The sequence below is a fragment of the Malania oleifera genome, chromosome 4, assembly GCF_029873635.1.
Source record: "Malania oleifera isolate guangnan ecotype guangnan chromosome 4, ASM2987363v1, whole genome shotgun sequence".
NCBI classification, from domain to species: Eukaryota; Viridiplantae; Streptophyta; class Magnoliopsida; order Santalales; family Ximeniaceae; genus Malania; species Malania oleifera.
Genome location: NC_080420.1, coordinates 81,305,075 through 81,331,199, shown reverse-complemented (window position 1 = coordinate 81,331,199; position 26,125 = coordinate 81,305,075). Strand labels below are relative to the sequence as shown.

Sequence of the window (26,125 nt, the reverse complement as noted above, 5' to 3'; positions counted from 1 at the left end):
TTTGAGTCGTCTCTTCTCCTATTGCCTGTAGTGGCATTGCCACACCACATCAAATTCATTGTCGTCTTGGTCATCCATCATTGGAAAAGTTAAAACAGCTAGTCCCTACTTTGAGTTCCGTGTCTAACCTTGATTGTGAGTCTTGTCAATTAGGAAAGAAACATCGTGTTCCCTTTGCCTCTGGAGTCAATAAAAGAGTCGTTAGCCCTTTTATGTTAGTCCATTTCGATTTTTTGGGGTCCTAGTCGTGTCACGTCAAAGTTGGGGTTTCGATACTTTATCACTTTTGTCGATGACTACTCTAGAATGACTAGGTTATATTTAATGAAAGATTGTTCTAAGTTGTTTAATATCTTTCGTGCCTTCTTTTCTCAAATAAGGGCTCCGTTTGATATGCTAGTACAGATAATTCATAGTGATAATTCTAAAGAGTACTTTAGTACTCAATTCATTACTGATATGACAAACTTTGGCGTGATCCATTTGTGATCTTGTGCCCACACTCCAAAACAAAATGAAGTTGCGGAGTGGAAAAGCTGACATATTCTTAAAGTTACTTGAACCCTTTTGTATCAAATGAATGTTCCCAAAGTTTTTTGGAGTGGTGCTGTGCTCATTGCTTGCTCTCTCATCAATAAAATGCCATCTTCTGTCCTTGGTGGTAAGATCCCATATTCAATTATCTTCCCAAGGGCTCCTTGTTCTCCTTACCTCTTTGTATATTTGGTTGTGTACTTCGTTCATCAGTTAAATCCAGGAAGGGATAAATTGGATCCTCATGCTATCAAATGCATGTTTTGGGTTATTTCTATGCTAAAAAAGGATATCGATGATATAGTCCGACTTTACGTCAATTATTTGTCTCTGATGATGTCACCTTTTTTTGGTCTAGATTGTACTATTCTGATTTCTTGAGTTCTATTGACCTTGATGAGTCTGTTCCTCTGCCTAGCCTTCCTGATCCCAACTAATTTCCTTCGTCTAGTCTTCTTGGCATCTTCATCTAGTTTGAGTCCTTCTTGTGGCTTCGATCGTCCCAATCTACAAGTTTACACATGACGACTCAAGGGAGGAGAGCCTCCTCCAGCTTCCACTTCTACGTCTCTAGTTCCCTCATCAAATGATCCTTTTCTCCAAGTGGTTGATCCTCCTATTGCTGTTCGAAAATGTAAACACACTTGTTTCTTATGATTTTTTGTCATCCTCACACTACTTTTTGGTTAGTACCCTGTCTTCTATTGCTCTTCCCAAGTATATTTCCGAAGCCTTGTCCCATTCTTGGTGGAGGAATGCAATGATAGAAGAGATGCATGGTCTACAAGATAATGATACTTGGGACTTGGTATGTCTTCCTCCCTGATGATAAGTCTGTGGTTGGTTTTTGTTGGGTGTACACTGTGAAGGTTAACCCAGATGGTTCCCTAGCTCGATTGAAGGCTTGCCTTGTTGCTAAGGGATATACTCAGGTGTATGGCCTGGACTATTCAGACACATTCTCCCCTGTAGCCAAACTTGCCTTAGTATGTTTATTCATCTCCTTAGCCACCACCTATCATTGGTCTCCACACCACTTAGACATGAAGAATGCTTTCCTACATGGTCATCTTCAGGAGGAGGTCTATATGGAGCAACCACTTGGGTTGGTTGCTCCGGGGGAGTCAAGCCTAGTGTGTCATCTCAAGAAGTTACTATATGGTTTAAAACAGTCTCTTGAGGGCATGGTTTGGTTGATTTAGTGCTGTAGTTTCTGGCTGTACATGTTTTTCACTTGTCAAATGTATCCTTGTGCATATCATCTCTATTTGAAAGTTGACAGTTGCATCTTTATAGTTGAAAGTAATTTACTCATGTTCCTTTGCAGGCATTGGAAGCTATACAGATGGTTTTGGATATGACTGGCAGTAAAAGAACTGATGTTGATCTGTTAGATAGGTTGATGCTTGAGATGGAAAGGAAGACTACAGCTGTGCATGCTGCATGTTTGACGTCTAGTGAAAATAATTGTGCCAATCTAGATTCTGCTAACTCTTATTGTGATGAAAAAACTGAATCAACATCTTCAGTATCTGAAGTAGCAAGATCGCGAGAAACTGAGCACTTTGTGGAGTTGCTTGGAAAAATCCTACAGCAGGTGTGCAAATTCTTTCATAAAAATTTCTTTTCTCTTTTGCCTTGGCTTGCTTGGTCTTGTTCCAAAGCAACCACTGGACTCTGTGCGTGTGAATGCCTGTCGCAAGATTATTAATTGCTTTATTTAAATTTATTAAGTACTTTATGGCTTTCCATCCTTTTATTTCTTTGTGTAGAAAAAATCGCCCATATGCTTGTATAAGATGAAGTGTATGCTTGGGTCATGTTTGGGTGAATTTTGTCTTGCCCTGGATTTTTCCTTGTATTTGCAAATCATGCTTACTTGTCTTGGGGGATATTCAAGAGCAAGACTACTCTGCCCTATGCTGCCTATGCCTGTCAAAAAGGGCAAGAATAGGAAAGTTTGATATAGTATGTTTCTAATTGGTTTCCATGGAATATTTTTATTTCTAATTTAGATAGTTCGAAGTGGTGGAGGAGCAGAAATATGGGGATTATATGCAAGGTGGCATAAAATTCAAGGAGATCTTACAATGTGCTCCGAGGCTCTCTTAAAACAAGTTAGATCATACCAGGTATGGCCATTTGTGTGTTTATGTGCATGATTCTTTTGGTGCTTTTATAATTTCTTGTGTGGTTGATGGATGGTGAATGCTGTGTTTCTTTGTATTACTCAATTTGACATTGACCCGTTAGAGGAGCTTAAGACTCAATCCTTATATATTATTATTTTTGTTTTTTCTCCTGTATTTTATGGGTGATAAGTTGAAGAGAGAGTACACTTCCCGGAAACTAGTAATGGATATGAAATGTAGGACAGCAGCTGAATATTAGAAATAGAGAGAGAGTTGCGAGAACTATGGGAGAGAGAAGAGACAAGAGAGAAGAAAGGCGAAAGAAGGCTGCTAGGCAGCAGAGGACAGAAAAACTGAGAAGGCAGAGTTGGAATAGAAGCAAAATAGAAAGAGAGAGAGACTAGGCAGAACAGAACAGAGAAGGGAAGAGGAAGAAAAAAGGGGAATAAGAAGGAAAAGGGAGAGAGAGAGAGAGAGAGAGAGAGAGAGATTGTTTTAGCTTCTTCCTGTGAGAATTCAGCCATGGTTAGCACTGCCTCTAACGATGGCAAGGGAGGTTTTGGAGGACAAGAACAAGGTTTGGATGGCGATTGTGGCAGCAATAATGTACTAGGACGAGGAGTTCATTGTGGCAATTCTTGCATTTGCACACATTGTGGCAATGATATTGCAATATCACTATTGGGACTTGGGATCTCCTTGGGGAATTGGCTTGAGCCAATGGAACTCTTGTCAAGGATGATTCTATTGTCGATCCTTCAAATGCACCTAGTCACTCCATTAGCGAGTTCAGTACATTATCTTCCATGTCCCGAGAGGAGTACAACAATCTTGTTTGCATGTTTCAACGACTCCAAAATCTGTTTTCTACATCTAGTGTTATTGTGGCCCATTGAGGTAGACCCAGGCTTCTTGCCTCTTCATCCTCCTTGCCTTGGGTTATTGATCCTAGTGCCACCTCTCATATGACCGATAGTCCTAATTTGTTTCAACCTTTGAAACTCGCTATTGTACACTATGATTATTCTTGCTTATGGTTTGGTTACACTAGTCTCTGGTTGTGGCAATATTATTTTATTTCCTTTTATTCCTCTTTTCTTTGTTATATGTTCCTAATTTTTTCTTGAATTTGTTATTAGTTGGTTAATCAACTAAATCTCATACCTCTTTTGGACTTTTGTGACATGCTTTCCTCATTTGTTATTCATGATCTCTAAGAAGAAGGGAATTGGTGGAGGGCTTGAGAAGGATGGCCTATTGTTAGAGGTTATATATGTCTTTTAGTATTATTATTATTGAGTGTGGTAATATGTTAATTAGTGAGGGTTAGTAAGGGTATTATTGTCATTAGAATGTATTTAAATTTGCATTATAAATAGAGGGAGAGAACTGTCTTCAAGTTAGGTCATTCATTTTTAATAAAATCTTAACATGGAATCAGAGCATGATCCTATCTAAACCCTATTTCCCTCAGCCGTCGCTGGAAAACACCGTTCCCGCAGCTGTTCTACCCTAATCCACCTCCATCCCATTCTAAATCACAACACCAACCAAATACCCATAAGCAGACCCCCCTGATGACCCACCCCACAAAACCCCATCACCAGAAGGCAGCCCACGTTCCCCCACACGCCGGCCAAATGTCGGCAGGGCCGACCCCACACGCCAGCGGGTGAGAGCAGTTCTCGCCACTTTTTTCTTTTTTTTTCTTTTTCCTTCTGCCATGCTCCAATTCCTTCTTTAGACTATATTATCAAGCTGTTAGGCCAGTTTTTTGCCCAAAAATTCAACCTTTTTTGACCATGCATTCGTGGCATTCCATTAATTTCTGTTCAGGGTTTGTGAAGGCCTCATTGTGAGTTTTTTGGAGCCGTGGCAGCATTCGTATGTTCAGTTGGAAGGCTGTGGCAGTGCTATATCTGTCGGTGTGATTGCTGATTTGTAGATGATTTTTCGCATATGGCCTCAACTTATCAGTTAAAAAATTGATTTTAATTTCTTAATGTATTTACTCAATTCTACCAATAAATAAAAACTCAGTTTGGCATTGGCATTTAAATTTTTCGATTTGATAATGTATTCAAATTTGTTTGAAATGAACTTCAATCTTTTTGCTTGGCCTAAAGAACTACTCATCAAACATCATGTGTGCATACCCCTGAGCTGAATGGAGTAGCTGAATCGGAAAATAAACAGCTGCTTGACATAGCACGGTCTCTACTTTTTCATATGCATGTTCGTAAACCCTTTCAGATTCATCCTTTTATTACAACTTATTTTCAACATTTCCGAACTATCTTGGATGATAGCTGCGTTAAACGATATGGTTATCCATGTCAAATTCAACCTTTTTAACTTAGTCCATATCAAAAGCCTCTCCAACCAAATTGCAGCCTCCTTCCAAATAGGTCTCCAATCAAGCCCCTCCACCATCAATCTATTCTTGCACTCATTAGTATACACCGTTTTTCTTATAAAAATTTATAATCTCATCCACAATCTACAAGTGACCCCTCATCGCCTTTCTTGATTCTAATTCTGAATGAAAATTTTCTTCTCCTTCCATTAGTGAAACAATCTAGAATTACAACCCCCTATCCCCCCAAAATCCAACTAACTTGTGACTTCCGATGCCAACTCTCTTTTCTTAACACCACGTCCTACTCTTTTCATAGGTGTACTCTTCAAGCCTTGGCTTTAAAAATCAGTGCATAACAATCGTTATGGACATTACATAACAGTGTTGGTGGCTTTTGAGACTGTTACAAGGCCATATCTTAGAGGTCCTCCGATTCACAAATTGTATTTTTATGGGCACCATAATGACTATTATAGACCGGCGCGAGCCGTTACAGGATGTTATAGTGTTAGGCTGGCTATGAATGACTAAAAATAGGTTTTCAAGTCCTTTTGTTTTTTCATTTTTTCCTCTTTATTCCTTTTATTGAAGATTAGAATTGAGTAATAAGTTCATTTTTTAGTTTATTTTACTTGACATTTAGGATGCATTTTTTAATAACTAGCATTCACATAAACTCAACTTTTTTTCTCATTAATTGCATAATTTGTATTCAAAGTTATTTTAATTTAATTTTTTCTTTGTGTTTTTCTTACACCTAATTTGGAGACAAAAATACATTCTATTGCGATGCTTGTTCTTGTTTAACATATGAACATTCTATATTTTACTTTTTGGATAAAAAAATTCCTTTAAAGACTAAACAAGTATAAAATGTTAGGAGGAGGAAGAAGAAGGGGCTTGTTTTTAAGTTGGATTTTGAAAAAGCTTAGTATAGAGTGAGCTGGAACTTTATGGATAAGATTTTTGTGAGGAAGGGGTTTGGAGAGAGATGGCGTAGATGGATGAAAGGTTGTGTCTAATGTGAATTTTGTGGTCATAGTGAATGGTGAGCCTAAATCTTGGTTTAAGGCCACGAGGGGGATTAGACAAGGGGATCCTCTTTCTCTGTTTTTGTTTGTGTTAGTGGCTGATGTTTTGAGCAAGGTCTTAAATTTCGATTTCGACTCAAATTTCAAAGCTTCGAAAGTATGGAAATTTTGACGGAAATTTCAATTTCGATTTCGATTTGAAAAAATAACAGAAATTAGTAATAAAGCATGGAATTCTTTGTGAAACTGTAGAAATGGTTAACACACATAATAATATAAGTTTTAGGACTAATATATTACAAATTAAGTTTATCTATGTTTTGTATGAGGTGGAAAAGTTGTAAAATAGTATGTGTATCAAACATATTTGTCAGATAATGTACATTAAACATATTCAGTTAATACAAATGAAATTCATAAATCATTTAAATATTATTTATTATACAAATAGTGATAATTTAGACATGAGTGGTTAAATAAAAGGTTACTGTACATTTGTTTTTTCATATAATTTTAAAAGCATTTGTAATAATCTTTTGTTTCGATAAAATAAATAAAATAAATTAAGATAGAAATTTCACTTCACTCCTAAATTTCTCATTTGAATTCTGACGAAATTTCATCGTATGGTTAAAATTTCAACAAGTTTCACTAAAATTTCGAGATTTCGATAAAATCCGGATGATTCGTTGAGACTTCGACGGAAATTATGCAAGACGGAAATCAAGTGCCATTTCGATTTTGAGGGTGACAGAAATCGGAAATTTCGACGGAAATCGGAAATTTCGATGGAAATTTCGACAATTTCGTGGAAATTTAAGACCATGGTTTTGAGTAGGATGATTGATAGGGCAGTGGATAGAGGCTTAGTGAAAAGCCTAAAAGTGGGTAGGTAGGAGATCCTAGTGTCGCATCTTCAGTTTGCGGATGATACTATTTTTTTTCTGGAGGATCATAAGCCTTCTTTCATAAATATTTTGGGGCTTCTTCAAATTTTTAAAAGGGTTTTGGGGCTTAAAATTAGTATGGGAAAGAGTGGTATTGCAGCTATTAATGTGCCTGCAGAGTGTGTTAGGGAATTAGCCTTGGAAGTTGGGTTGGCAGTTGTCCTAACTAGCTCTAGGGGATAATCCTAGATCATCTAGTTTTTGGGTGGAGAGAGTGTCCCAGTGTTTAGATGGATGGAAGTGAGGCCTTTTTTCTTTGAGAGGGAGGATTACTCTAATTCAAGCCTGTCTTTCTTATATTTTTTTGTATTTTCTATCTTTAAAATTCCAATGGGAGACACTAGTAAGATTGAGAGAATTATGGGAGATTTTCTTTGGTCAGGTGTAGTGGGTTCTAGGGATCATTTGGTGAGTTGGGAGGTCGTTTGTAGGACTAAGAGGGAGGATGGTTTGGGTCTTGGAAATTTGGTGTCTAAGAATACGGCTCTTTTGGCTAAATGGATTTGGCAGTTCTCGTTTGAGGTTTCTTTTGGTGTCTAAGAAAATGGCTCTTCTGGCTAAATTGATTTGGCAGTTCTCGTTTGAGGTTTCTTCATTGTGGCATAAGCCTATCAAAAGTAAATTTGGACTTGCTGGAAATGGATGGGATAGTAATTTGGGTTCTAGATGTTTTTGTGAAAGTCTGTGGAAAGCTATCTCCCAGATTTACCCTCTCTTTGTTTTGGTTAAGGGTTGTAATATCCGTTTTTGGAAAGACTTGTGGATGGGGAATGTTGTTCTATCCACCTCTTTTCCTTGTCTATTTCACTTGAGCTCTGGGCAAAATGATCCCATTTCTTCTTTTAGTGTAGACTCAGGCGGTCCTTTACCTTGGGATATTCAATTCAGGAGAGCCTTGAATAATAGGAAACTATTCAGTTGTCTTCTTTCTTGGTTATGTTGATTGTTGAATAATTGTAGGGTATCTTCCGAAAATGATAGCCAACCTTGGTTCTTGGATTCGTCAGGAGTTTATTCTTGTAAATCTTTCTGTGAATTCTTGGTTGGTACCAGTTTCTCCTTGCCACTCTACAAGGTTATCTGGATGGTCAAAATGCCCCGTAAAATCAAAGCGTTCCATTGGTTGGTTGTGCTTAATAGGATAAATACTATTTCAGATGAGAAGATCTTTAAAGGCTCTCCTTCCTGGAATATGTATGCTTTGTTTTGATTGTTTAGAATCTGTTTCACATCTTTGCTTGCACTGCGATTTTGCATGGAAGATTTGGAACAAGTTATTCAATTACTATGAAGAAAGCTGGGTTTGTCCTAGAACAGTGAAGGAGTTCTCGGCAATATCTTTTGTGGGGTTTGGGAGGAAGAAGGAAGGAATTGCATTATGGAATTGTGCTTTATTTGCAGTGTTTAGCTTGTGGAAGGAACTTAACTTGCACATATTTTCAGGGAAGAAGTTAGAATATTGGTTGGTGTGGGAAAAGGTTCTTCTTATGGCTTCTTTATGGTGTGCGGGCAATGGAAATTTCAAGGGGATGTGTGTTTCAGATGTTCAGCATGATTGGCAGTCTCTTATTAGGACGTGTTGATTTTCTTTCTGTCTTTCACTTTTTCTGTTTGTTCTTTTTGTTGGTTTTCCTTGGGATTCCCAAATTTCGTTTTGGAGATGTTTTCTCTCATGATTGTACATTCTTTCTTTATCTAATGAATTTCTCTTTCTATAAAAAAATATGTTATATTTAAATTTATTAAAATTTACTAAAAATCATTTAAAGCATTACTATGTAGGATTTGGGGATCAAAACACATGAATCTATATGTTCTTCAGCAAGTTTGCCGGAAAATGTATTCACAGAGGCAATGTCCATTACCCATTACATAATGCCTGTGATGATCACAACCGTTACCAATTACATGGATTGCTCCAGTTACGTGGATCATTACCCTTATTTAAAAATATGCTTCTATCTTCCTCCCATGCCAAACCACACACTAATCTATCCATACTAATGATTTCATTCAAAACATTGTTTTTCTTCTCCTTGATATTCCCAAACTCCTCTTTGTTCCATTTCTTAAGATTATTTTTAACAAACTTCAATTTATCATCATTTTAAAACTTTCCAAGCCCTTAACATGACACTCCTTCCACCTATCTCTAACATTATCGTGTAGGGCGCGGCAGTCATATTCTCAAACCTAAAAGAGGTGGAACCCCACTAAATGAGGTTGGAACCTAAGTGTTTCAGGCAATGATTGGAAATGGGCCTGACTAGTGCCTCTTGCACAATGTTCAAGAATAAGTCTTTCCAAGCACCAGCGAAGAATCTATCAATGGGAGACTAGCCAGCCAAGTAAAGCAGACATTATTCAAGGGACGTACCTGAGGGCACAATCCCAAATAAAAGAGTCAAAGTTCCTCCTAGTCACCCTCAAACCCTTAAATTTCTTTGAGGTTCTCAAATGACATTGAAATCATATTCCCACCACCCAACGCAGAATTCAAAGTCCTTACAAGCTGGCCAATTATTTTTAAAAACTATTAACTGAGGAAATTATGTAGGGCCATAAACTGAAGTGAACCCGTAAGACTTAGCACCCCTAACCTCTAATAGGGTTGAAAGGAAAAGTCCCTAGGTTACTATCTTTTAACAAATCAATCCTTGATGCCTTCATCAGCCCCTCAACCTCCATCAACTTCAGGCCTTCCCTTCATCTCCCTGTCTCCTCGATGAACAGCTCCCAAAATTTTGAGAGGATAAAGATTCTTCCTCATCATCTGCAAAGTCAGGGAGTGTTTTGTCTTGGCTTTCTGGTTGTATCACTTCCTTCCCTTGTCATAAATATCATCCTCATCCATTTTCTTCTTCACTTGATCATGAACGTCTGACTGCCTCCATTATGTTTGGTTTGGAATACCTGATCCATGAAATGCTGCTGCGTCATCATGGATTCCTTCTTTGTCAGCTTCATTTGTGCCATCCTTGAGCTCGTAAAGCATTGTCTTCTTCCCCCCTTCATCTTTGTCATTACTTTGAATCTCCTTCAATTGCAAAGCGGGCTTCTGAGATGCTTACCCTTCCCAATCCTAGAAAAAATCTTCTCCTGAGGGCTCTGGGCCTTTTACCTGTTCCAAGCTTGTAACCCAGCTAACTCAACGTCAACTGAAGCTTTAATATGACTTGGTTGTGTTTGGCCTCATTTAAGCCTTTTTCCATGAGACCTTTTTTAAGGTCTGACTATAACTGGGCCTCCCTTCATTTGGCCTGAAAAACCTTCTAAATCCTCCTCTCTTGGCAACCCATGCCCTATAAAAACCACTACGCCAATAATTATCAGTTGTTCCAAAAGAGCGTATTCTCCTATAGTTTCATTGATTAATTCGTGAAAATCCTCTGTGAATCCCTTTGTTCCCTATTTGGTCAAATTTTGCTTGATTATTATCTTTCTTTTCTAGGCTGTCCTGACCAAAGTTCCACCTTTGCCATTGCTTTGGAAACTCATCTATGCCATGGAAAATTGTCTACTTTCACAAGAGATATGATTAAATTTCCTCACCCTTGATTCACATTTGTGGAACAGTATGGCAATCTACAAATACATTTGATCACCGTCATTAACCTGATTCCCCTCTGCACGGGCCTTTATTGCTTTGCCCTTTACAATGAGAAATGATTTGCTGCCCAGAAAGTTCTAAACTAAGGGTTTGCAGTTTTTGTGAAAAGGAAAGAGTGTAACTCTTTGGCAAGCCAACTAATTTCTTCCAATGAAAGATACTAGTGGAAAGAGCACGATCATTCTTCTTTCTAATTTTAGAAAAAAAATGCCATTCTACACAAAAAGAGGGGAAAAAAAACATTTTACCAATGAAAAATGTGGCCTCCATGGCTCCACCTAATGCTAAAAGAAAAGCAATTAAAACTAAATCAACTTGATGGTGTATAACTTCACTAGAGGAGCAAGACCAATGCTAGAAGAGCTATATTCTTTCGATAGCATTGCTTCACCGGAGGGGAAAATCCATTCTTGAGGCAAATCTTCCATGGACCTTTCAGTGACAAAACTAGCGGAATTTCAAATAAAAGGCTTCCAAAATTATTTGATCTCAACCTTCTATATGGAGCTGGCAACGTCTTGAATTTTGATTTCAACTTTTCGAAGCTCCATAAGTATGGAAATTTTGACAGAAATTTTGATTTCAATGTCAATTTTGATTTCAATTTGAAAAAAATAATAGAAATCAATAGTAAAGTGTGGAATTCTTTTATGAAACTTTAGAAATGGTTAATAGACGTAATAATATAAGCCTTATGACCAATATATTACAAGTTGGAAATGTTGTAATATAATTTGTGTATCAAGCATGTTTATAAGATAATGTGCGTTAAACATATTCAGTTAATACAAATTAAATTCCTAAATCATTTAAATATTATTTTTTATACAAATAATGATAATTTAGACATGAATGGTTTGATTAAAAAATGCTGTTGTTAGTATTTTTTTAATATAACTTTAAAAGTCCTTGTAATATATTTTTGTTTCAATAAAAAAATAAAATTAATTAACAAAGAAATTTCACTTCGCTCCTAAATCTCTCATTGCAATTCTGAGGAAATTTTTCTATAGTTCAAATTTCGACAATTTTTGCTAAAATTTCGAGATTTCAATAAATCTGGGATGATTAGTTGAAATTTTGATGGAAATTATGTAAAATGGAAATCGACTGCCATTTTGATTTAGGGGGTCAATTTTGTGGAAATTTAAGACTAGGGGAGCTGGTATACGTTGATGATATCATAATCACTAGCACTGATCAGGTGGGATTGCAGGGGTCAAGCAAAGGCTTAAAGAAAAATTTTAAATCAAAACTCTGGTAGTTTGTGTTTGTTAGTATTGAGATTGTACATTTTGAGAAAAGGCCTGTATCTATGCCAATGAAAATATACTTTGGACTTATTAAATGAGATGGTATGTCGGGAGCTAAACTAAGATCCCAACATGAAGTTGTCTAGGGATGTTGGACTGGATTTTGAAGAAAAACGTCAATATAGGCAGTTGGTTGGTAAGTTGTTCAACTTGATTGTCACTACACCTGACATATCCTTTGCTTTTTGGATGGTGAGTCAGTTTATAGAAAATCCCAAACAATCATACTAGGATGCTATTTTAAGATTAAATGGTATATTAAAAGCTTTCTTGGTATAGGTTTGATAGATAAATGTTATAGATTGATGCATGATTTGTTGGCTTCATTGATGATCAAAGATATACAATATTGCAAATTTGTGGGATGCAATTTTTTTACTTGGCGTAGCAAGAAACAAACTGCTGTAGCAAGATCCTAGATTGAAGCAGAGTAATGAACTATGGCTCATAGTGTGAGTGGGCCTCTGTGGTTTATGTCTCTTACATCAGAGATGGGATTCTTGGTTACGAAACTCATAGATATGTTTTGTGATAATCAAGCTGTCATTTTTTATTGTTAGCAGCCCAGATTTTCATAAGAGGACAAATTGCGTTGAAGTAAACCATAATTTTGTGAGGAATGCTGTGTTGAAGAAGGTTGTGATGACATTTGTGAAATTTATGGTTCAATTCGGCTATGTTATCATAAAAGCTTTATTTAAACCTGCCTTGTCTAATGGTTGTAACAAGTTGGGTTTAGGTGATATTTGTACACCTCCAGCATGAGGGTGAGTGTTAGAAGAGAATATGCTTTTTATTTTTTTGTGGTTTGAGCGGGAGCATTTCCACCATATGACTCTTGTGTTTTACTTGAGCTTACATACCACAGTTTGCATGATTTGTATTGATTCTTGTGACCATATTCATGGTGCAAGCAGTTAACTCGGCTGACTAGTTAAAGCTTGTGTGTGACTAAGTAGCTCGGCACAGCCCTCACACGGTGTAGAGTATTCAGCCCCCGAAACTAGCTATCAAACAAATCTGTCTACCACCTTTTTATCATTTCTCCCTCTGACCCCTAAACTCAATCTTCCTCCCTCAGCCTCCCCATGCCTCTCTCTCTCTCTCTCTCTCTCTGTACTGATTGCTACCCGATTCTAAGTGTCTCTCTGCTGTGTGTGCAACCTCTGTTAAGTGTTTATTTTCAGTTAGGACCTGTGGCCAAAAATTTTACTTTTCCCTTTGAATGCTGTAATTTTTGTTAATTATTGGGTGCAAATAAAATTGGTAATGGCTTCAGAGTTCAGAAAGCACATCATCTTGTTGAATGTGCATATGATTAATGCCTGTAATTTATCTTTGATTTACTTTACCTGAATATTTTACTTCTAAAAGGGAAACCAATGCTAACAGTGACTAATTATGTTTTTTTTTTTTTTTTTAAGTTAATTGACTGGTATATCCCTGTTGTGTCATCCTAGTATTTTTTTATTTTTATTTTTTCCTGAAAATCGCGGTATTGTTGTGTTGGTATGGTGTTGTGAGCAAGTCACTTGTCAATTTCAGTGCTTCTTCGTCTTTTTTTACACACCATTTGATGAGAATGATAGGATTGGATAAGACAGGAGAGGAGAGGATTAGATACGATAAACTGATAAAAATAATCCTTTGATGCGTTTGACAAAGAACAATTTTGGTGGTGGAATAACTAGGATATCCTATCCATTATTGTGTTTGCCATATGATAGCATAGGCTGGTCATTCGGATGACAAAGGAGCCCATTCCCATGTTATTGGATTGGATAGAACACACATTATTTCGTTTTTAAATTAAAAAATTACCTATACACTCAATTTTTATTTTTATTTTCACTTCAGTTTTTCTTAAAGATGTCTTCATGCCAGTGAGCAAATTTTTTTAAAAAAAATGGTCGAAAAAAGTTGTATTGGGGGAGTGGGGGTGTGGAAGGATTAAGGAACACTTGCAAGGCACAAAAACTAGAAAATCAAATGGCAGGGAAATAACCAGAGGCTTTTTTTTTTTTTAATCCGTTGTCCCAGCTTGGATCTGGGTCATAGCGAAAAGAGGAAAAATCTCACACTTCAACCCCACTTGAATCAAGAAGCTAAGCACATGACAGGCTCTGTCCCAAAAAAAAAAGGGGGGGGTGGTTCATTATGCTGCTGGCAGATTTGTCCTCACAGAGAACCAGGTTTGTGGATGAGTTGATTATTGGCCACAAAAGCTTGGATCAATAGGAAAAGAAGAGTGGATATGTGATTCTGTAGATCTGTCCTCATTACATTTTAAGGTGTGTGTGTGTGTGTGAGAGAGAGAGAGAGAAGGCTTTGCCGGCAGATGCTTTGTTGTCAGCAGTTTTGTTGTTGGCAGTCTCCTTCATCATCATCCCCTTTGTCATGGAGCAAAAGCAAGTTCTCAGAAATAAAATTCCTAAATGATTGTTTCCTAAAAGAAACAAATAAAAATAACTAATTTTGTTTGAAATTTCCTAGAGCAAAAATAAGGTATATTGGCTTGTTTCTTTCTCCATGACCAAAGTTCATCAAATTAGAAGCTTGAAATTTTAATTTTCCTTGTAATTTATCTGTATGGGTTTTCCAATTAGGATCTTTCACCTAAAATATATGATATGTTGTCAAAAAAATTCTTAAAGTCATCTTTGATGGTCCTTTTCTAAGTTCACATTAATCTTTCTAGTTCAAGAGGCCATGCATTTAAGAATTTTTTTAACCTCTCAGGGTTCTGACTTATGGAAGGATAGAGAACGATTCCGAAAATTTGCAAGTGCCTCCTTGAAACTTTGCAAGGTGTACATGGAGATTTCATCCTCCATGAACAGTCGTCGAGAACTCTTTGCAGCTGAGATGCACCTGAAGAACATATTTAAACAGGCAAGCAATTCCAGTTCTCAAAGTTGAAAAGTAGTTTGACTAGAAAATTATGTAATCTGCATAGTTTTATTTTTTACTTGCTGTGAGCATAGATTTTATTGAACTGTAATTATAGATCCTCTTCTGACTGAGAATATCAAGACTTCAGTTACTCTATTCATGGTCTAAAATGACAAATCAAATCTGTTTGAAATTTCAGGCTGGTAGCTTTTCAGAGATGCAGGAATTCAAGGATCTTCAAGCTTGCTTTGACGAAGTGAGGAATAAACTTCAACAAAATAGTAATTCAGTTCATACCATAGACCAAGTTATGTGAGCATGAATCTCTTTTAACAACGAAGGTGCTAGTTTCACCATTATTATGTTACAATAGGTAATTAAATTGTGGTCCATTTTGTAATAATAATTGGAGGCATTTGTTCTGGCGTCATCAGGTTGTACAGTGTGTTATGATTGAGGTGCTAGTATGTGAAGGGGGGACAAGATACATCAATTCAACCAATGTCTTAACACGGGTAGGCTTAGTTGGAATGCTACCGTTGTGCCATGCAAGGGGGCATTCATGCTTTTGCACATGCTGTGGCACACATGCATGAGCTATTTTCATTAGCAAAGACTGACAAATCTACCGAGATCAAGTGCTCAATAGTCAATCATGGCCTTTGATTTCAGTGGAAAACTAAGATTGATTATTGGTTTAGTACCTTGCAATCATTTTCTTGCGAGTAACAATTTCTCTTCCACAGAAGCATGTGTCATGTCCTGGAGCTTTGAGTAAGGTACAAGAATGAGAAAAGGCTGATATAAGAATGACTCTGTTATGTCCTAGAGCTTTGGCGAGGAAAATGAGAAATGTGTTTTTGGCAATCCTCAGCGGCTTCTGGTGAAGTGTCTGTTGGAACAAATAGCTGGTTCTTATTATACTTCTTCACAAGCTAGTACTTAGGCATCCAGTCCTTGGTTCCACTCTTCTTGATAAAGACCTTTGTAAAATATCACCTACTTGAATAACCATCTATTTTAGACGATCTTGACACTGCACCTCGGGAATGCGAAGAAGGAAACCAGTCCAACAGGAACACGTGAAGGCTTTGGTTTTCTTTTGCCATAACCATATGAGGTTGCTCTTATATTTTTGAAACTGTATTTTAATGAAGTTAGATTATTCACAACTGTTTCTGAATTCAAGTTGTGGAGAGGGACTGCCATGGGAGAAGATGAAATTGTCATAATTATAATCACAATTTTTCCCTAGAAAATTACTTTGTACCACTAGAAGTTACAAACTCACGAAGCAAAGCAGGGAAATGACAATTTTCTGAAAAATAAAGTTCTTGAGAATCATATATTCGTTGAAGGAGTCTGCACCAAAGGACACTGGTTGTGCGTGTAAAGCATGTTCACAATGTCAACTCTTTATTGCATCATCTCTAAGTTATTTTTTAATTGTATTTTCAGACAATTTGTCTCTAGTCCAACTTATTTGCGTGCTTTATATTTGATGTTTATCTGAAGTCTTTGAAGTGATTATACATATTTTAACACCTCCAAAATAAGTTTCAAAGGAACTAAACGTTTCTAAAATGAATGATGGAAGGTATATATGGCAGGGAGTGCAACGATGCTACGGTTCTTCAAAATGAAGAATGGTTTCTAACGTAACATTAGTTGAAGCTATAGTTTAAAAAAAAAAATCATAGGAACAACATGACCGATGGAAGACTTTGGGACTTTGGGAAAGCCAACATCATGTGAAACAAAATTTTATATTATTCACACTTTGTATTATGATAAATTTTAAAGAAATTTATTTACTATGCTTAAGAGCTTGGAGTTGGGATCTTAAATTTGAATGTGCAGATTTGAACAAAAAATTATATTAAGTTTGATTCGAATCTACACTTTTTAAATTCAAAACTTAAAATTCATGCTTCCAAATGAAATTTTTATATTTTAAAAACAGACATCGTAAATTGTAATGGGTATAATTACCATATTGAGACTACAAGAATCACTTGTATTGTTTCAAGTCAGACGCATGTAGAAAAACCTTTCAAATGTCCAATTGACTTGCTATGTTGAACCAAAAGTTCCGTGATTCAGAAACTTATTCTTTGGCATGATTGATTTGGTTATTTGGGGCAAATAGTGATTCATCAATTCATTGAAATACACAGTTATTTTGAAGAACCTCAAAATTTTTTAATCAGTAATTATTCATGTGATTGCTAGACCATCTCTATCTATTTTCTAGTTGCAATGTTTCTATTTTATTGCTTTCAATAGCGGTTAGCACTCTATAGAAGGATTATCAAGGAATAAAACATCTTTGAGTTGGTCATGCCATGATTGATTTTGTAGAAGCCTAAGGGGAGTAACTCCTCCATAGTTGTGCTTTTTTGGAGAAGTATTACTAGTAGGCATCACTACTAGCTTTGTTGCTGACTAAGAAAGAAAAAAGAAAGTTAGAAAGGCCGAAACAAACCATAACTCATGTACCCTTACAGCAACTCTCCCAAAGACAAATCCCACTTGCTCCCAAGTAATTCGAGGTTATGCAAGGACAGTGAGCCTTTTGACCCAAAATGAACAAAACCTTGTTGACCCATAGCCATTCTCATCATTAATGGAGTATAACTTGCACCAACACTGAAGCTTCCCACCATGAAAGCAAATTCTCTAAAGGACATGGAATTTTTGTCTTCGTGAAACACTCATCCCAACACAGGTTGGCGATCAAATATGGGGAACATGGAAAATAGACTTTCAAGGTGGGTGGAAAAAGCCAAAGGAAAATCAAAATTAGCGGTACACCATCCACTAGGAAGATTATTAAGGAGTCACTTCCCTTGAGCTTCTAAATGATCTAAATGGAATCTATAATGGCGGAATGAACTTAATAGACCATCTAGAGATTTTCTAGGCCTCAATTGTCCTCCGCAAAGCATCAAATGCTATCACGTATATGACCTTCACTACAACTCAAAAAGAAATCATCTTGAACATGGTACTCTAGTCTAAGATTTGGTTTTAGTATGATGTTCTTTCAATTCAATGCTTTATTAATTAACCATGCCATTGACAGTTGTCATTTGTGTTAGTCCCTATATTTTTTTAACTTGGTTTTGATGACAACAAACTATTGATTACTAATGATTTTGTATTTAAGTTATGTTTCTATAGGAATTAAGCCATTGAAGTTGGACAAAAGTTGAAGAAGTGAGAGAAGTTTTTGATGACTTTAATTTATTTATTTGTAGTGTTTCTTTTACAATTGTAAAGTACTTTACATTGTAATATCATGAGTAAATATAAGGCATAACACTAATGGACTTAAATTGGAGAATTAGGAACAAAAAGTATATCAAACGCTGGCTTTGTGCTAAGGGCGGTTGATAGACTCAAGCCGAGGCCAGAGGTGGTCAACTAGTTTGACAAGTTTTTCCTACAACGGTCTTCTTCTTGTCTCTAACAATTAGTTAGCGATTGATTGAACCCTATTAGCAGTTGATTGGTTTAACAAGTCAAAAGGCTCTAATGGGCATAAAACAACTAGTTTCCATCCAAACTCTACATATATGCCCTCCTAAACCTTAAAAACGTTGAAGAAGTTACCTATATTGAACAACCACATCCTTTTTCTTTCATTTTCTCTTAATCTCTCTTTGTGCCTTAATTTACTCATCTTTAAGAGAAAAACTCTTGAGCTTCAATCTTGATTATTCATTGAGAGTTTGTCTTAAACTTTAAGTTGTAAATCTTCTCTGTGAGGAATTTGTTTCTATAAGCGTGGTTGTTTTTGGTTGCCTTGTCTCCGTAAAAAACAAGGATTGTAATTTGGTTTCTTTGGTCTCTGAAAAACAAAAGGCTATATTGGTTTCCTTGGTCTCTATTAAAACAAGGGGAGTTAATGGAACATCAAGACAGTTAGTCTTAAAAGGGTAGACGTGAACGGGGATAGCCAAATCAATTAAAAGAGTTTGCAAATTTCTATTTCCTTCTCTTCTTAATTTGCTTTGATATTACATGTTTTGCTTGATTTTTAAATAACTTTAATTTTTTTTATCAATCTCATTTAATTTAATTAAACTGAATTCAACCCCCCTCTTTGGGTTGCCTTTGGGCCAACAATCCGTATTAGAGGAAGCACTCTTTTTTTAATTTTTTTTGGACTTAACTGTCCTTGAGTGATCCATGACAACCATCAACATTGGCATTGATGGATTCTCCATTATTCAACTTCTATTCTTTAATGGAGAAGATTTTGCATATTCAAAAAATATGATGACTATTTTTCTAAACTCCTTTGACTTTGAAATTTGGGATGTTATTCAAAATGGATGTTATTTTTCAACTATTGTGGAGAATAGTGAGATCAAATCAAAACCTAGACATATGTGGAATGACAACAAAAAATGTGCGTATTAAATAAATTCTAAAGGGATGAACATTTTGCATTGTGCATTAAATTGCAAAGAATTCAATCACATCAGTGGATGTACATCTACTCGTCAAATTTGGCACATGCTTCATGTAACCCATAAGGGTACCTCTAAGGTAAAATTGTCTAGGATAAACATGCTTGTCAAGGAATATGAAATGTTTGAAATGTGTCAAAATGAGAAGAATAATGATATGTTTACAAGATTTGCTAATATCATAAATGTTTTAAAATCTTTTAGCAAGAATTATACTAATCTTAAACTTGTGTAAAGAATTCTTAGGTACTTGCCAAAAGAATGGAAGACCAAGAAGATCGTGATCGTAGAGTTAAAGGACCTACAACAAGAAGAATGTGATTGTAGAGTCAAAGGACCTACAAGAACTTTCTCTTAAGGAGTAGCTTGGGTCTCTTCTTGTGCATGAAATGGAAGCAAAGAGGACGATGGAAAGAATAGATGAGAAGAAAACATTAGCACTCACCTTAAAAAAAGAAAATGAGGAAGAAGAAGATAGTGATGAAGTAATAGTCCTTATCACCAAATTGTTCAAAGATTCCTTAAAAAGCTTCAAATGAAAAGAATGAAAAAGCGAGCAAACAAGAGAAGGCCACTTGCCACAAATGCAAGAAACCAAGGCATTTTCGAACTGAATGCCCATATCTCAAGAAGGAAAGGGGGAGATTTAAGAAGGCTTTCAATTCCATTTGGGAAGACAGTGGCTTCGAATCATACTTTGACACGTCTAATGACCATTGAGAATAAAGATAAGGTAAGCTCCCTATCCGTGAATGAAATTCTTTCAAGATGAATTGCATAATACCCTTAAATTTTGAACTTGATTGAATATGTTTTTCTTGAAAAATGAAACTTCGGCTTTTTCAAATTGTTGCATTTCTAGATAATTATTTTTTCTTGAGGTTTCTTCTTCAATAAAGGATTTAAATTGTTTTTAAATGTATGTTTTGTTTAAAATGTTTGATTATATGAAAATATTTTGCTATCTTCCTAGTTTGATGATAATAATTGAGTATTGATGGTTTTGTGCTTAAGTTGTGTTTCTACAGGAATTAAACCATTAAAGCTAGAGAAAAGTTGAAGAATTGAGAGAAATTTTTGAACACTTTAATTCATTTATTTGTAGTTTTTTTTTTTTCTCTCAATTGTAATGTACTATATAATTTAAAATTGTGAGAAAATGTAAGGTATAACACTAATGGACCTAAACTAGAGAAATAGGAACAAAAAATAGACTGAACCCCAACCTTGCACAAGGGGTGGTTGACCGGCCCTAGGAGGTAGTTGACTAGCCCCTAAAGGCGGTCGATCAGTCTAGCAAGGTTTGATTCTAGCAGTCTTCTTCTTTTCTCTAACAAGCTAGTAAGCGGTCAATTAGACATAGTAAGCGATCGACTGATCTAACAAGCCAAAAGGCTCCAACAGCCAGAAAACAACTAGTTTTTTATCCAAACTATATTATGCCTTCCTAAGTCTTAACAACAGTAGAGAAACTATCCATATTAAACAACCAAGTACTTTTGCTTTCATTCTCTCTTAATTTCTCTCTATGCTTTAATTTGCTCCTCTTTGAGAGAAAACTCTTGAGCCTCAATCTTGATTATTCATCAAGAGTTTGTAATGAGCTTTAAGTTGTAAATTTTCCTTGTTAGGAATTTACTATTGTAAGCAATTTTTTTTTTTTTTTTTGGTGGTTGCATTATCTCTATAAAAAACATGGATTGTAATTTGGTTTTCTTGGTCTCTGAAAAGCAAGGGGTTGTATTGGTTTCTTTGGTCTCCACTAAAAGAAAAGGAGTTAGTGGAACCTCAAGATGGTTGGTTTTAAGAGAGTGGATGTAGGCAGGGATAACCTAACCATTATAAAAGAGTTTTCAAATTTATCTTCCCTTTTCTCTTTAATTTTCTTTGATATTGTGTGTTTTGCTTGATTGTTCAAATTGATCTAAATATTTTATGAAGCTTATTTAATTTTATTAAACTTAATTCACCCCTCCCCTAGGGGGCGGTCAATCAACCCAAGTAGAGGCTGGAGGTGGTCGATCGGCCCCTGAAGGTGGTTGACCAGTTTGGCAGCTCTTGCCTACATAAGTTTTCTTCTTGTCTCTAATGACTAGTAAGAAGTAAACTGGACCCTATAAGCGGTCGATCAGTTTGAAAGCTAAAAAGGCTACAACGGACATAAAGTAGCTAATTTTCTTCCAAAGTCTATATATAGGTCCTCCTAAACCTTTAGAACATTAGAGAACAAACTTATACTAAATATCCAAGTGCTTTTGCTTTCATTCTCTCTCAATCTCTCTTTGTGCTCTCTAATTGCTCATCCTTGAAAGAAAACTCACAAGCTTTCATTTGTTTATTTCTTGAGAGTTTATTTTGTAAGCTCAACTTGTATCTCTTCCTTGTAAGGAATTTGTTCTTGTAAGAGTTGGTGTTTTTGGTTGCCTTGTCTCCATAGAAAACAAGGATTTTAATTTGGTTTCCTTGGTATCTGAAAAGTAAGGGATTGTAATTGGTTTCTTAGTCTCTATTAAAACAATGAGAGTTAGTGGAACCTTAAGGTCGTTGGTTTTAAGAGAGTGGACGTAGGCGAAGATAGTCAAACCACTATAAAAAGAATTTGTATTTTCTCTTCCCTCTCTTTAAATTGATTTTATATTTGCGTGATTTGCTGGAATGTTTTTAATTGATTTAAATTTACATCAAATACTTTTAAACCCAATTCACCCCACCTCTTGTGTGACGACCTGCTCAAATCCCACACACACACACACATATATATATAATAAAGCAATAACACACATCTCATATCCCAACTCAGCATATCATAATACATCTGGACCCGTAGGTACCAGGGATAAATCAGAACACCACACGGAAGCCTAAGTAGTAGAAAACATACAATCATATACATCTCAATACCATATATCACAATATACCAGAGTTACTACAATCACTGTATCTCAGTTTATACATTCCAAAAATCATATCTAGGAATATTTCCCCCAAAATCTAACTGTCCCTACAAGAACTTACCCTTCACAGAGAGCAGATAAACAACGCTAATTCTGCGGGGCTTTTCCCGCTCTTCTATTCGGGACTCCTAAAAAGTTTATAAAATTTAAGGGTGAGACACCTCTCAATAAGGGAAATAAACTAATACTAGTGTGTGGCAACATGAGTATTCCGTGTTATATATATATATATACCATACAGAACATATCCAGTAACTGTTTTGTCAAATCTGGGAAAACATATACATATCAAATCATGGCAGAACATATAACATTTTCATAAGCATATTTCATCTCATATAATAATAATAACATAAAAACAATTCTGGTAGGTTAGTTGGCTGTTGTCATGTATTACCTCGACATGACTGGGTTGTGTGGCTCGAAGGTGGGACCTGACAATGGTTAGCCAACCACTGCCAAGTCAACAGTACAGTTTGTAAGTCCGATGGGTCTGCCTGACTTGGTCCGTACACCAGGGGTGATCACACACACTTCTTTAAAAACCACATCGACTATCCAACTCACACCACTTCGTACAGCGACGTTAACACAAATATCATGATCACGAGGACCATGGACACATAGTAACGGTACCATGCAAGTGCTAGCCTAGACCAAGCCAACCAGGTTTTTATACCATATAACATATATTGAAATTGTGATACATGAATATTTCATATCATTAACTTTCACATCACTCGTATCATTTTGCATATAGACGTATATCATGAAAATCATCGGCCCGTACGCTGTGTGATGACCCAAATATATATATATATATAATAAAAATGGTTATTAAGTTAATATCAATACAGAAATGTTTTTCTGTAGGATCCTTGATTCCATGTTTGATGCCTAAGAAAGACCTTATCTAAGTGAGTGCTCAGAGACCATTGCGGCTCAATCGCTCCCTGGAGGTCAGCGTGGTCAAAATGGAATTTCATAGGATAAACAGGATAGACACTGTTTGTATACGTAAATAAGTATATATACATAAAATAGTATTTTGACAAACATAATTTGTAGAAATACATAATAAGATGATAATAATATAGGTATCATATGTGGGGCCCACAAGACTATGTGGTGTCCACATAAGTCCCGGAGCCACAAGACACTGTTTATATACGTAAATAAGTACATAAAATAATGTTTTGACTGATATAATTTGTAGAAATATATGATAAAATAATAATAATATAGGTATCCTATGCGGAGCCCACAAGACTGTGTGGGGCCCACATGAGTCCCAAAGCCATATGGAGGTTTACAGGAGTCTCAAAGTTATGTAGGATGCATAAAATCGTATAAGAATTATTTGAGTTACGTAGGATCTATTCGGATCTCGAAGTTGTGTGGGGCCCACAAGACCATGTGGGGCTCACATGAGTTTTTAAGATTTAAATTTAATTCTTGTTCAAAAATAAATAATAAAATAAATAAATACTAAAAATAGTTTAAAAGTAATAACAATGATAATAGTAATGATAATAATGATTAAAAAAAATAATAAAATAATAAAATAATTAATTAACTAATTGATTAATTAATGGTGGCAAGCACTCCCACATGGCCTCCATCCCCATCCCATACTCAACCCATACCTTTCCAATTCTTCAATTTTAAAAAAAATTATAATTTCACCCATCTCCCCACACTTTTATAAATTCCATTTCTTCCCCAAAATTTTCCTATAAATAGGAAGCTCTCAACCTTCATTTTTCACAATAATTTTCCAAGGAAGAGAAGGATTAGTGAGTGAAAGAATTTGTGGTGGAGAGAGAATTTTTGAATAAGTTCTTACTCACCCACTCTTTCCGATCTCATTTCTTAAAGATAGTTACTGTGTTCGTAGCACGCGGTAAAAGAAGAAGGTAAGTAAATTTTGATTATGTTAGTTTTTTTTTATTTAAAATTTATATCCGAGTTTATTTTATAAGTAAATTTCAATTATGTTAATTAGTTCCACAAAATTTCCATGAGCTTATTTTTACGCATATTTAATTATACCAGTTCTATCTTTAATATACTTGCATCTATTTTTGAATTAAAAAATGTTCTAATCCCCTCGGATAAATTTTCAGCATTTCTTTCTATTCAAAAATAAAATTATATATATTTTTAATACAAAAATTGTGTGGCATGAGTTTATTTTTACGTTGCATTTTTTAAGAAAATATGAGTAAAGATGAGATTTTTACGATATTATTTTAAATTGCATAAATTATAATAAGATGATTTTAAAACCGCTTATGGCGACGAAAGTTCAAAGTTAAAGATATTCGGTATCGCAGCTTAAAGTTTATACGGATCAGAGTGCACCCACACTGTTTACAGAGTGGTTATTTATGTTAGTGGATTTCTCCTAAGTGCACACCTGGTTCCGGACTAGAACTTAATAAGGAAAATCTCACTTATTTACGTACATTGATTTAGTTTGGTTGGCCAGCCAACTAAGTCTAGTCTTCGGACCGTACAACCCAGTCATGGGGGTAAACATGACTTACGACAAACAGGCCTAAGGGTGATTTTTATAATATATGTTTATACATATTTAATTACGTGTACAAAGTTACTGATGATTTGAAGGAAAAGTGTAAGTTTACGTGAAAATGATCATTTTGGTGCTTAAATGACGATCTAAGGAAAACGTATAAGGAAAAGTATATGTATGTTTTAAATATTTTTATAGTTTTAAATTTAAAAGTTTAATTTAACAGTTATAGTATATAATTATAAAATTTTACTGTTGTAATTGATGGTAAAAATGTTTTATGTAGTAAATTTTAAATTTATATTTATTCTAAAAGCAGTTTTGAAGTTATAGTATTAAATATTATTTTATGAAATTTTTTAAAAGCTCATTTTAATCACACACTAATAATAATCTTATTTACTTACTAAGCGTCATCTTACTCCAATCATATTTTTATTTTAGATAACTTGAAGAGCATGTTGGAAATCAGGCTTAGCAAGCATGCGGGTGGGGATTAGAAAAATAAAGATTAATTAAAAATATTAGTATGATTTCAGATATTTATATTTGTGTAATTTTCTTCTTTTGAAATAAGTGATTGTAATATGGATAATTAGCGCTCTGGTTTAATAACAATTGAGTTTATTTTGCTTCCGCTGTAAATTAGTAGTAAAAAGTTAATATCCCAGGCTCCTCGGGGTCGGGGTGTTACATTTGGTATTAGAGCAATAGGTTATAAGTCCTGTAGACTTTAAAAAATAATTTTACCAGAGCATAGGATAAAGGTTCTACATACTCTAATATATAAATTTTACTAGAGCATAGGTATAAAACATGATCTTGGTAGGATTGGGTAATTTAGAATATTTATTTCAGTTTGTTATATTAGTATACGTTAATAATAGATTTATGATTTTAAAATAACATTTGATTATTATTTAAGAATGCATCCTAAAGATAGTAGCATTTGAGGAAATGAGATTTACGTGAAGACTCCCAAGGACAGGTAATAATTATAAATTCTCTAAGAAAAATAGTAGTATTATTGAAGACACATTAATTAATTTAAATATGTTATTTATGTTTGTAGAAACATGTACCCATATTGATGATTCATAATTAATTGTCAAATGCATTAATAATTTAAAATTTTTATATATATAAATATAATAATAATATCTGAGATTTAATTATTTTTACTGTTGTTATTTTCATTAAATATATAAAAAATAACCCATTAGACCCTACTGAATTTAGAAGTGCTACACATACAAATAGATATGAACAAACGGTCTATTATGAAATCTGAATTCATCCAAAATTTCTTTGAATGTATAAGTTGGATATGAATATGTAT

At 35.2% G+C, this 26,125-nt stretch overlaps 2 protein-coding genes across 3 annotated transcripts in view; one reads left to right on the top strand and one right to left on the bottom strand.

Moving 5' to 3' along the window:
* The window catches only part of LOC131154586 (uncharacterized), a 114,054-nt gene extending 97,722 nt beyond the window's left edge, over nt 1-16,332 (top strand). Inside the window, exons 17-21 of one of the 2 annotated variants that reach the window (XM_058107461.1) lie at nt 1,862-2,131; nt 2,550-2,666; nt 14,666-14,818; nt 15,018-15,159; nt 15,253-16,332. In XM_058107461.1, the coding sequence (XP_057963444.1) occupies nt 1,862-2,131; nt 2,550-2,666; nt 14,666-14,818; nt 15,018-15,134 (657 nt within the window). In that variant the 3' untranslated portion in view covers nt 15,135-15,159; nt 15,253-16,332. The other variant, XM_058107460.1, reaches the window with a different exon arrangement.
* LOC131154584 (uncharacterized) overlaps nt 1-26,125 on the bottom strand; it is a 531,072-nt gene that overhangs the window by 283,367 nt on the left and 221,580 nt on the right. The gene's annotated exons all lie outside the window — the stretch shown is intronic.